The 15,371-nt window shown below is 37.9% G+C and overlaps 1 protein-coding gene across 1 annotated transcript in view; it reads left to right on the plus strand.

The window, feature by feature from the left end:
• Positions 1–8,970, plus strand: part of RAB8B (RAB8B, member RAS oncogene family) — a 66,906-nt gene extending 57,936 nt beyond the window's left edge. The window contains exons 5-8 of the mRNA XM_046653780.1: positions 205–294; positions 1,515–1,580; positions 3,777–3,827; positions 4,676–8,970. Coding sequence (XP_046509736.1) covers positions 205–294; positions 1,515–1,580; positions 3,777–3,827; positions 4,676–4,768 — 300 coding nt within the window. The 3' untranslated portion in view covers positions 4,769–8,970. The remainder of the gene's footprint in view (positions 1–204; positions 295–1,514; positions 1,581–3,776; positions 3,828–4,675) is intronic.
• Positions 8,971–15,371: the final 6,401 nt, after the last annotated feature.

A 15,371-nucleotide genomic window follows, 5' to 3' on the forward strand; every position in this document is an offset into this window, starting at 1 on the left:
GAGAAAACAGCCTGCATGTACTCTTATGCTGTAGCTTGCCCTCCCTCCCGTCTTTTACATTTGTCTGTGAATCAAGGCTTGTGTTGAGTGAAAGATTATTTGTCTCTTAAATTCATGGATGTATTTCTCGCAGGTCAGAATTTGTCTGTTGAATAACTGTGTTTCCTCAGGCTGTTTTTATAACATATCATTTTCTCCCTGCAGCATGCCTCGTCAGATGTGGAAAGAATGATCCTGGGTAACAAATGCGATATGAATGACAAAAGACAAGTGTCAAAAGAAAGAGGGGAGAAGGTAAATTTGAACTGAATGCATAAAGATTAGAATTCACTCACATCAAGCCTTTATTTTCTTAGTATTATTTAATTATTGATTTGTTTTAAAAAATCTATATTTTACTCCTTAAAAAAACAACAAAGAGACGTAATTCATACTTGAATGGTGTGAATTAGTATTCGAGATCCAACTCCATATGCTGTGTAGTCATGACTCATTCCTAAAGAATTTGCTGTTTTCTGGGAGATACAAATTGGTCCTTTTTAAGATGCCTGCAGCTTAGAGTTCAGGCTGTTTCTTCCATAGCTGTGTGAAAATGCCCAGTTCTCAAGTTGAAGTAGTTCATTCTCTTTGAAAAAAGTAACAGGATAGGTAAAGTTTCAATAGTAGTCATTGTCCTATTCATTATTTTTTTTCTAAGAATTTTTTACTACTCAGTAGATTTAGGTCATGATGGATAAACTCCTTGTAAATCTTCAAGCTATGGATGTCATTTATAAGTCATTTCTAGGCATTTCTGTTTTTTGTCCTGTAAAGTAAGAGTTTATTATATGCACGTATTTAATTCTATGACATTTTCTAAATTAACTTAGAGCCTTCAATTTTTAAGTCTTAGAATTTTGCTTTAGCCTTTTTTTTAGCAAATCATGCAAAATGCATTCTGTTTTTCAATCTGACTGCACACTTTTTTCCCCTAAAAACATTCACTTAATCTTGATATTTATTGTAAATGAAGTGGGAACTCTGGGAGTAGGTGGAAATATGGAAGAATTCACAATTTGTCTCAATCAATAGAAACAAAGCAAAACTTCGTATTTTAAGCTTTTGTTCTATTATGCACTAATTTATTAAAAAATAATTAAAAGTCAGTATAGTAACTGTTGGAGAATTTACTTAAGGAGCATAAAAAAGGGGCAGATGAATCCCAAGTTAATGGTAGGAGTGGGTGTCTGTCTCATAGTTTTTCTTGTAAGTATACTAGAGAACTAAAAATATAATGGAAAAAAAAGAGAAGTACTTAGGCTATGTTTTGAGTGGAAGCTGTGCCATGTTATTTATGATGAGTAAGTCAGATATCTAAATTCCAAACCCAATAGAAGCAAGGAAAGAAGTTTGAGAACTACAGGAGTTCTAAACTAGACACTCTACCTTTGGAACTTTGAAAACCTAAAAAATATAGATGCCTTATGTAGTCAAGCACCTTTCACTGAATTTAAATATTTCTCTTTGCCTTTCAGTTAGCAATTGACTATGGGATTAAATTCTTGGAGACAAGTGCAAAATCCAGTACCAATGTAGAAGAGGTAAGAAAGCAGCGTTTGGGGACTCGTTCGTAGAGGCACTAATGCTTGGGTCCCTGTGCTCGAGCACTCTCAAAGCCTTGTTCCTTGCTGACTTAGTGAATGCCCATGTGAACTCCACCTCCATTGTGTGAACTTTTGTGCCTCTGACTTTTGTGTGGAGCCTGGTGGTTGAATTTCCAGCGCCCAGCCTCCACAGGGCATATATTAGAGTGCTCAATTAAGATTCACTGAACGGAAGTTAGAAGTTTAAGTTCAGTTTGAGTTCAGTTTTGCCCTTTGTTTGGGAAGCTGGAAATCCTGTACTAGCCAACCAAGCTCAGTGTCCTCTGCTCATTTATCATAGTTCATGTCATCCTGTAGTAGCCTGTAGCAGGAGAGGCGTCTGTACGTCTGTACTCTCTCAAGAGAGAATTAAACTGTTAGCTTATTGAACAGATTCCCTTAATGTTCACATTTGAAGTAGATTAAGCATGATACATTCTAACACAGTGGCATTTAGTAGAAATAAAAAATTGTGTTTATCAGAGAGTAGCTTTAATAAATTTTCAGTAAGTTAACTGTTGAAGAAAACCGAATCATCTGAAGTCTTCTAAGAATAGATTTTCTGCACCAAGGGCTGAATTATTGATAATATTTTCTTCTTTAAAAACATTTTTTTAACTGATCATAACAATAATAATATATGTTAGTACATGTAATTCACTTAACAGTACTAGTGATGGTTTCCTAAACATTTAAACTCTTAGGCTCCTCATTGTTCACCACAACATCACAGCTGAAAGTTGAGACTTAAATGACTTTATGTGCCAGTGGATACTGATCAGAGCTTTCTCTTTGTTGTAAATAACTAACACTCATTTTTTCAGGTTAGCTAATGGGTGTTAGGAAACAGGAAGCATCTTCTGATTTATTTCCGTAAGCATAGACAAGCAGAAAAATGCTTCCTTCTGCTTCACAGAAGGATTTCCCTCCATCAGAAAGAGGGGAGCCTGTTAAGTCAGCTGGAATGGTGAAGACAGGAAGACCTTTGTCACTGAGATGGCTCACCTAGGATTGCCCCCACAGAATGAACTCCACACCCTGGCTTAGTGGAGCAGGCTTAGGTCTCTGTTGGTACCTGCACCCGGATCACAGCTGTGGCTTAGAGGGAGCACCGAGTTATGGAAATCTAGAGCCGAGAGTTGCTCAAACTGCTTATTCTGACTAGGTGTTCTGCAGAAGTTAGCAGTTTTCCCAGAGTTTTAACTTAGTGTGGTTAGCCTCATAAAAACAGGGATGGGCTTATGTAGAAACTTAGACTCACAGGTGACCAGTGTGACAATGAGACACTGACAATGAGTGATGATAGTAGTTATCATATTGTTTCTATTTGACTTGATTAGAAGTAATCCTTTTGCTGAACATTTTTCGGGGCATTAGGAGTGGTTGGGAAGAAAGAGACTGACATACAGTGGGTTTAGCATGGATGCAACTGAAGAATCTTTAACAGTCTTGGCTCTGTAGAAAGAAAGTAGGGATGATAGATTTAAAAAATGTTTGGTTGGGGTCAAGAGACACTAGGCATAAAATAGCACTGAGATTAATCAGATTTATCCTGCTTCCATTTGAACTGATTTCCTCTGTGTGGAATTTAGCTGCGCTGTGGGAACTATTGGGATTTTGGAGTGTTAAGACGTGGAAGATGACATATTCTCAGGTATAAGAGTAAAGATAATTGAAAGAGAGGAGGTTGAGAACAAAAGGTGGAGATTTTTGTGAAAACAGATTTTAGAGCTCTAGGTTAATACAGAGCATTAAATAGATCCTTGGCATCTCCCAGACCAGGCCCTGTGTCTCGGTCTGGGAATGCAGGGGTGGCTTAGACAGAGCCTCTGCCCCGCAGGTGCTCTCAGTACTGAGGAGGCTGCCCATAACTCAGCGAGTGTCGTGTGGGGAGCTTGTGCCAGATACTACGTGCAGGAAATATTTGATGACTGCACGACTGGCAGTTGGATAACACTGGAATGTTTATGCTGTAATTGAAAAATAAGAGACGATCTTTATGTGTATACTATGATTATAATTATTTTCTTTTCTCAATTAAAAACTTCAAAGTAATATATTTATATTTTATAATGAAATAATGAAGAAATTCTGCATTTTTATTTGAAAATGTATTATAAATGTATAATAATGAAATTTTTGGTTTACCCTTAGGCATTTTTTACACTTGCACGAGACATAATGACAAAACTCAACAGGAAAATGGTTTGTATTACTTAGAATTTTTCTTTTTATTATGCTATTTTTAAAATCTGTTTTCTTATTTATGCTGTTTATTTATTTGATTAAAAGAATAGATGATTATAATATATTGACATTAACCCATTTTTTTCCTGACTCCCATATTCACCTGACTGAACTTTCTTATGTCTGTTTCTTCAGTTTTATCTTCTGATATTGATGTTATCTTCTGTTTCTTCTTATTTCTGAACTGCAGCTGTTTCACTTCTTTCATCTAGCTCTTTAAGTGGTCTTTAATTGAATTTAGATCGGAATAATGAAAATAATGACACAAGTTAAATTTTTGCCATAAAATTACCTAGTTGTTTTCATGTGACAGATATTTATGTCTGTATATAATTATGATCTTGAAGTTGCTAAAGTTTGCTTAAATTTGAAATGATTTCAGTGATGGATAATTAGGACAGCCTTGAAAGTTTGTGTTAACCTGAATCCTGGATATAATTGTATACCTTATGTCACCAACTCTTCTTACCTCTAACTGCAGAATTGCCTATACCAATCTTAACATTGTTTCCCTTGTTACCCTTGAAAGTTTACACTCCATTGGCTATAATTTCTTTCAACTGGAAATAGGAGCTTCCTATCTAATATATTACTAGCATGAAAGGTGCTATCCTAGAAACAGTTTTGTCATTTTAATCCACCATTTCCAAAGAAACAGACAACATCAGAGCTTAACTCTAGTCCGCTTTCTAATAAAATACTACTGAATATACATTATGATACAGATTGGTATTTTTATTTTTTAGATATTTGCGGTCAAACCATGAAACTTTTATTTCCTTGCTAACTTTATCTTCATTTTTTAGAATGACAGCAATTCATCAGGGGCAGGTGGACCAGTAAAAATAACAGAAAGCCGATCAAAGAAGACCAGTTTCTTCCGTTGTTCGCTACTTTGATGAACTCTTTCTGAGAGACTGCAGCACACCTAGAGGACCCTTTCCTGCTTCTCTGAAAGCACAGGTCACCCAGCCTCAGAATCACATCGCCCAGCTGCTGCTGAGAGCACCACTGAACCTAGAACTCTTGAGACAGAATGCCAAGTGGATTCCAGCCTCATGGCCTATCAAGATAACAGGCTCCTTTTTCAAACATGGAAGCAATGAAGTGGAGACACATGCAGGACTTAACTTGTTTTTTCTTTGTTTTATTGCCTGTTGCAGAAGCTGCTATCTTTCTTTTTCACTTTGCACATCAGTGTTAACCCTTCCCTGTTACAGCACAATCTTAGACTCCTATTTGCACACTTTTATCTCATAAAGTCCCAGACAAATTTGTGCAATTGGGGATGTTTAAAAAAGAGTAGAGCATTTAAAGCAGAGGCTAATATACTAAAATTAAAGGACCCTTGGTCTGGTTCATATAGCCAAATGTTATTGCATTGATAGCATTTATTTAAGGGCTCTGACTTATGATTTTCTTAAATAGGAATCATTAAATTCTGATAAAATTTATCATAAAAATGCCCATCTATTCATCAGAGGCCACAATTTCTTTATTTCTTCAGATTGTTTAGAGCTTTGCTTCATTCCTGACTTTTCTGCCAGAGTCTGGGTAGCTGAATAATCACTTTTTCAGTTGATTGCCTCTGCCCGCTCTATAGAAACGGTATTTGGAAAAGACCTTCATCTCACTTTTCCTGGGTTTGTATTTGCTGTTGTCTTCAACGTTTGATTTATTGTAACCACTCATTTATCTAAAACATAACATATTTGAACAATGTTGTCTGCTTCTAATTGTGAACTTCTTGAGCTGAAATTTTACATAGGCAGAGAGATTTACCATTTAGGATTTTATTTCAGCATCTAATTGTGGTTCTGTCACATCAGCATATGTAATATGTTTTTTCTTAGGTTCACTCCTTAGCTTGCTGGTTTAGTTGTAATAGCCAGTTTCCACCATAATCCCTGTCTGCAAGAGTTCACAAGAATTAGATTTAGATTTTAGTTCACAGGAAGCTTATCTATACGGAGAGAGATTAACTTGTTAATGTAAATTTAATAGGGATAGTTCTTGGTAATGGTGAAAATAATGTTTTTTGTTCTGTTTTTATTTGGACTTTTTTTTCCCCCCTTAAATAAAAGTAATTAGACCTAGTGCAGCCTCTAGGAAAAGTCTTGCCTTTTCATTAGAGAAAATATGAGCAAGGTTCAGTTTTAAAATAGCTGTTGTTGAATGTCTAGAACCCAGTTCCATCTGTTCAGGTTGGTTGTTAGAGAACTTGGTCCAGTCATATGGGCCAAAGCCAAACAAAAGCTTAGCTGCCTTTCTCAGCAAACACTGGTACTGGAATACCTTTTGTAGATGAAACCATCACATAGGAAAAACAAATATTTAGTGTAAACTTATGTGCCAAATTCAGATCATCATGTCATCGCTGTTATTCTAGCCTTCAGTGTCGTAACACAGAAGGGAGTGATGAAGAGGTGATTAGGGAAATGTATTCTGTTAATGATTATTCTTCCTTTTAGGCCTGTTTTGTTTCACAAAGGTTACCATCATGCTTGAGAGTTAAGAACGCGAGATGAAAGTGGACATGGATTGCTTGTTACCGCAGAATTCCACTTCAGATTAAGATGTATCATTAGAGTGCTTGGACCAGTGAACCTTTACAACTTGTTTGAAAACTTACACACAATTTATTGGCAGCAAATATACCAGAGCTATTTTTGATGGATACACTAAACTTACTGTTGAGAAATTTCAGCCTCTTTGATTTTTTTTGTACTTACCTATAGGCTTAAAGGCACCTGTTGGTGTCCCCATATAATCAGTAGTTCCTTGATTGAAAGTTGATTGTAAGTCTACTGTCTTAAAATTAGATACATTTTTAGGAAGAAAAAATCATTTCTTAGAAACATCCTGTAGTCACTAATTTTCTGAAAAAGGTCCAAGCAGTTAAGCTTTGTGGATGGTAACAAAGTACTTTCTAAAAGGCAAGTGCTATGACACCATGTATGAATGTAATTCTCTTAGTAATTTACCTCTGACTATTTGGTGTCTTAACACTTTGGTTTCTATCTCAGGGGTTGTCTGCAAACCAAAACTGACATATTCTGTGGTTAGCTTTTTTTTTTAACAGAATGTTTTGCTTTTTTTCCTTCCTTCTTTCATCTCATATGAGTTAATAACTAGTCTCCATGAACTTCCCTTTGAAAGAGTCTGTACAAGTTAGATGAGTCTAAAAGTGCTCTTTGAAGTAGCAGCAAAGTGGGGGGGATATGCTCTCTTATATAGAAATAAATTGTCCTTGCTATTTTCTTACATTTAGCTTTGCTAAATTGTATATAATTCAAGCTAAGACCATAGGAAATTCACTTTCTGCATGGTAAAATGACCCAATAAATACTCCACTTTGCTTAATAATGTACATATAGTGCATTATTTTTTCTACTTGTAGATGAATTTAGTGACAGATAATTGTCTGTTCCCTGCTGAAACTGAAAAATCTAGTTTTGTGTGAACATTTTCGTGGTCTTATGGATAAGGTACATGAAGATTTTTGCAGCAGTATTACTGGTTTAGCGGCTGCACTTTATTATCAGTGTGCTAACTTTTGACAATGATTGGACTAGACCTTTTCAAATAGAGTCTGAGGGTCTCAGACAATGAAAATGTGCTGTAACTAAGTAGCATGTAAATCAGTTGATTGTAAACCGTTTCACTGGGAACTTATTTTAGCTATATTTTACTTTAGACAGATGATGAGAAAATAATCCACCTGTGCATCATTAGGAGGTGCTGCAGGCTTTCTTACTATTGACATAAACATTTTGTGCAGTCTTTGGTATAAATTTTCAGAAGACTATACTCTTTACTTTGAAGGACTATTTTTTAATTATACCTCATTTAGCTAACTAGTATTCTAATATCTGGTAGAAAAACAGTGAGCCAGCCTTTAAGCATCCATCCCAATTTAGATTATATGTTTTGTTTTAAACTAAAGGCATCATTGGAAAGGTAGGAGGTAGTTTAGTTTAGAATAGAACATACATGTCATATCCAATAGTGCACAAAAAGTATTATCTCTCTGTCACCATTAATAAATTTAGCTGTGCAATATAGATAAATGTTTGCAGAAATTTCTAAATAAGAGATTATTACTCCATTTTACAGCTTCTGAATGCTGAGAATCTGTATTAAGGCTTATAAAGTTTTTCCTGTGAACAGTAAGTGATACATTTAAGCAGACTTTCCTTTCTAGTTCATGACTTAGGTTTCTTTATAAATTTAGTACTTAATCTTTAAAGATGAGCTTTTAAGCTTAAAATTTTAAAACCGCATTTCATTATGTTGGTTTACTTATCTCAGATTTTAATCACTCATTTCTGCTGTCAGGTTTTTTAGAATTTTTCTCTTAACAGAAAGGACATTCCTTTTTCCTTCTTGTTATATCCAAAGAAAGGGGGAAAAAAGGAATGTCTAAAAATGAAATTCCTTGTCCTAGAGGGACAGGATATGCTAATAAAATTTCAAATGCTAGCACAATTTTACAATAGAATCAAGTCTTTTAAGACTAATAAAATTAACAGGTGTCATGTTCACTATGAAAAGATCTAAGTGAAATTTACAGAAATGAAAATTAGCAAACAATTATTTTAGGAATATTTTCAAATTTTACCTTCATTTTTTGAAATGCTTGTGCCATATGCAGTTGCATTTCTTATTGCCAAGAACTATGGAACTTCTTGTTTCATGTTCTTACCTTTTTTAAAATGTGAATTTAATTGTTATAATTCATTCCTATGGCCTTACAGATGGGTTTTATTTTGTTTGTTTGCAGCTGACACTGCAGTTCCTTTAATGCAAAATACCATAAACTGTTTGACTAAAATCATGCCCCAATGGGAAATATCTACTTTTTCCATACAATTATCCTACTATGTATGTTTCAGCATATTTTACTTTTGCTCCAATGGCTTAATGTGAAAAGCTCCTGCAGATAAAGTGGACCTGTCATGTGGTTAATCTTGTTTAAGCCAATTCATTAACTGTGTACTGATACTGATGCTGTGTTTTTTTAAAAAAAATGAATTTTATTCCAGGTGAACTTTTTTTTACAATAATGTTCGTCTAAAATAAAAACTGCATAATGGAAATACTCATGACTCTCTGAAATGGATTGTACATTTTAAAAATACTTCTTCAGGGGCCAGCCCCATGGCCTAGTGGTTAAGTTCAGCATGCTCCGCTTCCGTGGCCCAGGTTCGCAGGTTCAGATCCCAGGTGTGGACCTGTACCACTCCTCAGCCTTGATGTGGTAGTGTCCCACATATAAAGTGGAGGAGGATTGGCACAGATGTTAGCTAAGGGCTAATCTTCTTCAGCAAAAAAAAGAAGTATTTCTTCACATTTGCTAGGTGTGTAACTCAAACCATGGTAGACATAAGATATTTTAGAAAGCTGAACATCTGACTTAGAGTTGTTTAAAGACTTAGAAAATTGGCCAGATCTCCTGCTCATACTTAGTTCAGAATACATTGAGGTTATTCTATTATAGAACTGCAGCCTTAAATTGATCACCCCTCCTTTCTTTGTCCTTGCGAGTTTAGTTTCTGTTGTTTTCACTTCCAAATAACACAGTTTGATGGCCCCAGCGCTGTTGATGTTCTGTCACGATGCCTGCGCATGTTCCCAGTCATAGCCTTTCCCGTTCATCCACACAACTATTTTGAACCTACGCTATTCTTCTCAGGCTTCCTACTTCTTTCCTTTCACTCTTGGTAGACAGATCTTTCATCTCCTGCCTCACAGAGAAAAGCATCAGTCTAAAACCACCTTAGCCACCTGTCCCTCCCCCACCTATAGCCTACCATGGGCTGGCTGCTCTACATCTCCCCTCATCCTCACCTCCTTCCTCTTGGAGCAGAGGCATTCCTCCTATTCCGTACTTTTCTCTCTGCCTCTTCCTCCCACCTCTGTCCTGCTTCTTAGGGAACCTGCAGCTCTTTCTCCTACCCCTTCAAACACTTACCCTGTGTTGTCCCTTTCACCTCAGCATCTAAGCATCCTTAACCCTCCCACTCCTCTGCCTCGTGTCCCTCTCACCTATTGCTCTTTTTCCTGTCATAGCTAAGCTGTTTCAAAGAGTTGCCTATGTTACTGTCTTCAGTTTTTCATTTGCCAATTATTACTCAACGTATTCCAGTTTGGCTTCCACCCCTCCCACTTCACTGACATTGTGCTTACAATGACCTAGTTGCTAACGTAGCGGACAATTTGCGGTCCTTATCTTGGATAACCTCTTGGCAGCGTTTGACCAGTATATCTCTCCCTCCCAGAAATGTTCTCTTCCCTTAGCTTCTGTAACAGTATTCTTCTCATTCTCTACTTTTCCAAAATAATTTCATCCTTTTTCATGGCTCTTAAATACTCATAACTTCTGTGGTAGGCTGAATGATAGCCCCCAAGGATATCCATTCCTAACCCCCAGAACCTGTGAATGTTACTTTATATGGCAAAAGGGACTTTGCAGATGTGATCAAGTTAAGGATCTTGAGACGGGAGATTATCCTGGACTATCCAGGTGGGCCCTAGGTAAACCCAAGGGTCTTTATGAGAGGGACACAAGAGGAGTCAGAGTCAGAAGGAAGCAATGTGATGATGGAAACAGGGAGAAAGGGTGATGTGATGCAGAGCTATGAGCCAAGGAATGTGGGTGGCCTCTAGGATCTGGAAAAGGTGAGGGAAGAGATGTTCCCCTAAAGAACCAGCCTAGCCCTGACACCTTGACCTTAGCCTAAGACTCATTGCATAAATTTTGACCTCCAGAACTATTAAGAGAATAAGTTTGTGTTGCTTTAAGCCACTAAATTTGTGACAATTTGTTACAGCAACAATAGGAAACTAATAATTTCAAATTTGTATCTCTAGCCCCAATCTCTTTCCAGAGGTCCATAATTCAAAGTTGATCAGCTTACTGGACATCTCCCCTTGGATCAAACAACATGTCTGAAACTCAAACTCAACTCTCTATCTTTTCTCTCCTCTCCAGCAGTTCCTGCCAACAACCCTCAATCCCAGGAGGAGAAACCTGTTCTTTCTTTTTTCTCCATTATAATAGATAGCACCATCATCCCCAAACAGTTAATCAACCTCCAAGTCTTCTGTGTCCTAGCTCCTTAATCTCTTCCTAATCTATCCATTTGTCCATCTTTTCCGCATCTGTCTTTGTTCAGGCCTCCTCATCCTTAGCCTAGATTTCGGCAACCTCTCCAAATCAATCTCTCATCTTAGTCTCCTCTCATCCACTGTTCACAGTGCCAACAGATTTTTAAAACTAGAATCTTCTGTCACTGCCAAATCTAATCCTTCAGTGGTACCTCATAACCCTGGGATAAAAACTAAGCTCTTTAGCCTGGCAAACAAAGTCCTTTGCCATCCCCATATCTTTCTCTCCAGCCTTACATCTTGTCGTACCTTAACTCAGACCCATCTTTTGAACCTCACCGGTAACGGCTGTTCGCAAACACATCATACCTTGTTCCTTTGCTTCTGCTGCTCCCTCTGCTGACTTCCTACCCTTTTTCTGGCTAACTTCTTATCTTTCAGTGGTCAGTAAGGGTTTTGCCAGGAAAACCTCAGCCACAACTCATCCCTGGTTAGGAACCCTCTCCTGTGTATGTCAAAAGTGTCATTCACTGCACCGGATTCAAATTACCTATTTACTTTCCTTCCCTAGTCAACTCAAAGCTCCTGTAGGGCAGGGGCCATGTCTTCAGTTTTTGTATCCATGGTACCCAGTAAGGAGCCTAGCACATACCAGGTGTTGAATAAATGTTGAAAGAATCAGTGGACTTCAACAGTCATCAAAATTAACATGTTGCTGAAAAAAACTAAGTGTAATTTAGGAGCTGTTTTGTTTTCCACTTTTTAACTTAAAGAAGGATTTGGAGTAAATTCATCAATGCCTCAGTAGGTACAGCAATAAAAAGAGACGCTTCATTATCTGGGTTTTTTTTCTGTCTCTTACCTTACACTATTATGGCCTTTGTTAAATATCTTACACTATTTTAATCTTTATTAAATGCAGAAGAATCTCCTTTTAACAAGATAAATCACCCAGAATGTTGTTTATGTATTGATAAATTGAGTGAATTCTCTCCCACTTTCTTCAATGTTTCCTACCCTCAAAATTCAGGTTTTCTAATATTGGTTCCAGGGTTATATGAGAATGCCCCCATAGCAAATAAAATTAATTAATTCATATATATATATACACCTTTCTAGAAGCCATCATCCTTGATTTTTCCTTCTCTGTCACTCCATATAGCTCCTCAGTCACTAAATTCTGTTCGCACTATTTGTCTGCTTCTCTCCAGACTCTTGCTATTTCCCTGATTCAGGCCACCACCATCTCAGGCCTGCAGTAGGCCAAAGTCATCCTGTCTGAATCCCATTTCCCATATCTTTACAAAGGAGCTCTGATCATGTCACTCCCCTAGATAAACCTGTGACTTGAGATAAACTCTAAGCTGCTGGCCTTTCCAGTCTTATCTCTTGTCCCTCTCCTCACACTCCTAGGACATCCTGAACTACTTTCTGTCCCTCAGAAATGCCCTGCTTTCTTTCACTATGAGGCCTTTCCAACTTGTCCTTCCATTTCTTCTCTGCTTCCTGGCTTTGCCAACTCCTAAGCTGAGACCTGAATGAGTGGGTGTAATCTTTAGCTAAATCTCACAAGTTGGGATCGAGTGCCCCTCCCCACTCCTGTATCCTGCATAGCACCCTATACTTTCCTGTCTGCCTTCCCCACTAGATGGTGAGCTCCATGGAGACCGGAGCACATCTGTTTTATTGGTGTATTCCTAGTGCCTAGCATTGTGCCTGCTACTTAGCAGGCATTCAGTATGCATTTTGAATGAATGCACAAATGGTTGAGTAAATAGAAATCTATCAGCACTACCAGAACACAAAGCTCAAGCGAATTCATTAGTATATTGTGAATTACTGGTAAGTACGTCAAAGCCTTACTTGATAAATTACGAAAATGTGGTATTGCTTTTTGCCACCACTCCTCCCCCACCCCCCCCAAACACACAGTTAGTTCTGAGGAATTCTCAGCAGTCTCTATCTGTATCCATGGTGTATGCCTGCTTCCTTCCCCCAGTTACCTTTTAGGGATTTAGTTCCCAACATCACTTAGTACCTTATGTTTCCAAGTCTTTGGAGGAAATTATTACTAAGTTCATAAAAACTTACTACTTACCCTCAAATTCCTCACTTGTAAATAGAAAACAGCAATGCATTCTATAAATGTAAGGTGCCATTATTCAGAGAAAACTTGAAATAAGTTTTCTAGTAAAGAAACATGAATGCTGAAGATGACTATTTAATTGGTGATTTTGCTAGTTTGGTCTAGTTGCTTTTTTCTTTTCTATTCCAACAGACATCAGTTAAAGATGTCTTCACAGATAGGGTCCAGACTCATTGCATTGCCTTCCCATTTTTTAACTGGGCTAGGGGACTAAGATTGAACTGAACTATGGTCAAAATACCATGAATACAAATTCCCCCAGCTCTGCATGTTGAGTTGCATACTTCCAAAGTGTTTGAGGCAGCTTTAACCAAGACATGTAGATCTTGATTAAAATCAGGTAATCAAATCATTAAAATAGGGATAAAAGAATAAGTCATATTCTGAAGCCATGCAAATAATTATGATTTAAAAAAACACACAAGAATAGTTGCTATAATTGACTATTAAATTTAGCTCCAAGCTTCCTGGAAGCCCAGGTAAAGCCTGAATATTATGAGTCAGCTCTCAAGCTGAGTAAATGCATTTGTCAAGAGAAATGAAAATTTTTCCCTCCCTGAACTCAAATAGTAAAGCATGGATCTATCAGAGATATTGAACAATGATAATGAAACAGTTTTATAACATATATGAGAGAAAAGGTAGATGGCCCTTTCTTGTATAAACATCTTAATTTACACTTAATTTACTTAATTTACCTTATGTTCTTGTGAAGGCATTTCTGGATGGAGCTGAAGTAATGCAATTGCATTTGATAACTTTGATCAGGATGGAACCAAAAGAAAGCCTAATGGTGAGTCACTCTAACACTTTGAACTGTTGTCCCAACCTGAGTTTCCATAGGTGCTGAATAAGACATTCCAAAATGAAGAAGTCGTCTGTGGAGTAAATGGAAAACATATATGTCTGTTTTAAACGGGCAAAGGTGACATTTTATCATAAGAATTAAATACCTGTAGTTGTATTATTTGAAGGCCCATTTTCAGAGATGAACCGCAAAACATTTTCAGTCAGGTCCCAACTTTTGTCTACTGGTGTTTGTCTTTTCAGTGTTGACGTCCAAGAGCTTTATTCACTACAGACCTTAAAGAATGAGTAGGGGGCTGGCCCCGTGGCCGAGTGGTTAAGTTCGGGCGCTCCGCTGCAGGCGGCCCAGTGTTTCCTTGGTTCAAATCCTGGGCGCGGACATGGCACTGCTCATCAGACCACGCTGAGGCAGCGTCCCACATACCACAACTAGAAGAACCCACAACGAGAAATATACAACTATGTACTGGGGGGCTTTAGGGAGAAAAAGGAAAAAATAAAATCTTAAAAAAAAAAAAAAAGAATGAGTAGGAATGGCTAACACTTACATAGCACTTACTGTGCAGGCACAATCCTGAAAATAACCCATGAGAGATAATGATTATTCCCATTAAACACGGAGAAAAATCTTAGGTGTGAATAATCGAGGAACTTAACCTTCTGGTTTTAAATTTTAAACCTCTCAGAAATTGTTAAATTAATATAAAATAGCAAATGTTTTTAAGTTCCAGTTTTTAACTTATTTCATTCATTGAATAGCTATTTAGTGAGCACCTTCTAGGTGCTGCGGAAACGACAAAGAACAAAACAAAGGCCCCGCCCTCCAAAAGTTTACATGCTGATGGGAGACAAACGAGCAAATAAAAACAGAGCAGGGAGCTGTCACCGTCACTTCAGGGCGATCAGAAAATGCCTTCAAAAACAACTTTTTTGAAGACTTGAGGGGGAAAAAAAATAAAACCGGCTCGCCCAAACAACCCTGAGGACAGCTTTGCCCACCACTATTTCACCCTTTTACTGTCTATGAGTTGTCGCTTGGGTCACTGCTATCCCAGCTTGGGTTTTATAGATGATGGAGCACGAATTCCCGCAACAATGCAAATGGCAAAAAGCGCTTTAAAAAAAGACTCTTATTTAGAGATTGAATCCTTCCTGTGTCCTGCGCTGTTTTTCTTTAGTTGATCTGGAATCTTTCCCCGTTCTCGGCTCCAAAGCGAGCTGGGACTTCCCTTTTTCTTAGTCGCCTCGCAACTGACTCGGTGGCCTGATGGCTGTGTTCTTGCGGTGGGGGGGGGGAGGGGGGGGAGGAGGCGAGGAGTAGGGGGCGCTATTGCTCCGGCCCGAAAGTTGCAAGCAAACACGGCCTCTGGATCCCGAACGGCGGAGCCGCCCAGGGAGGCCCCGGACTCGGCGTGGGGCTGAAAGCCGGCCATGAGCCC

Source organism: Equus quagga, chromosome 2 (assembly GCF_021613505.1).
Source record: "Equus quagga isolate Etosha38 chromosome 2, UCLA_HA_Equagga_1.0, whole genome shotgun sequence".
Lineage (NCBI taxonomy): Eukaryota > Metazoa > Chordata > Mammalia > Perissodactyla > Equidae > Equus > Equus quagga.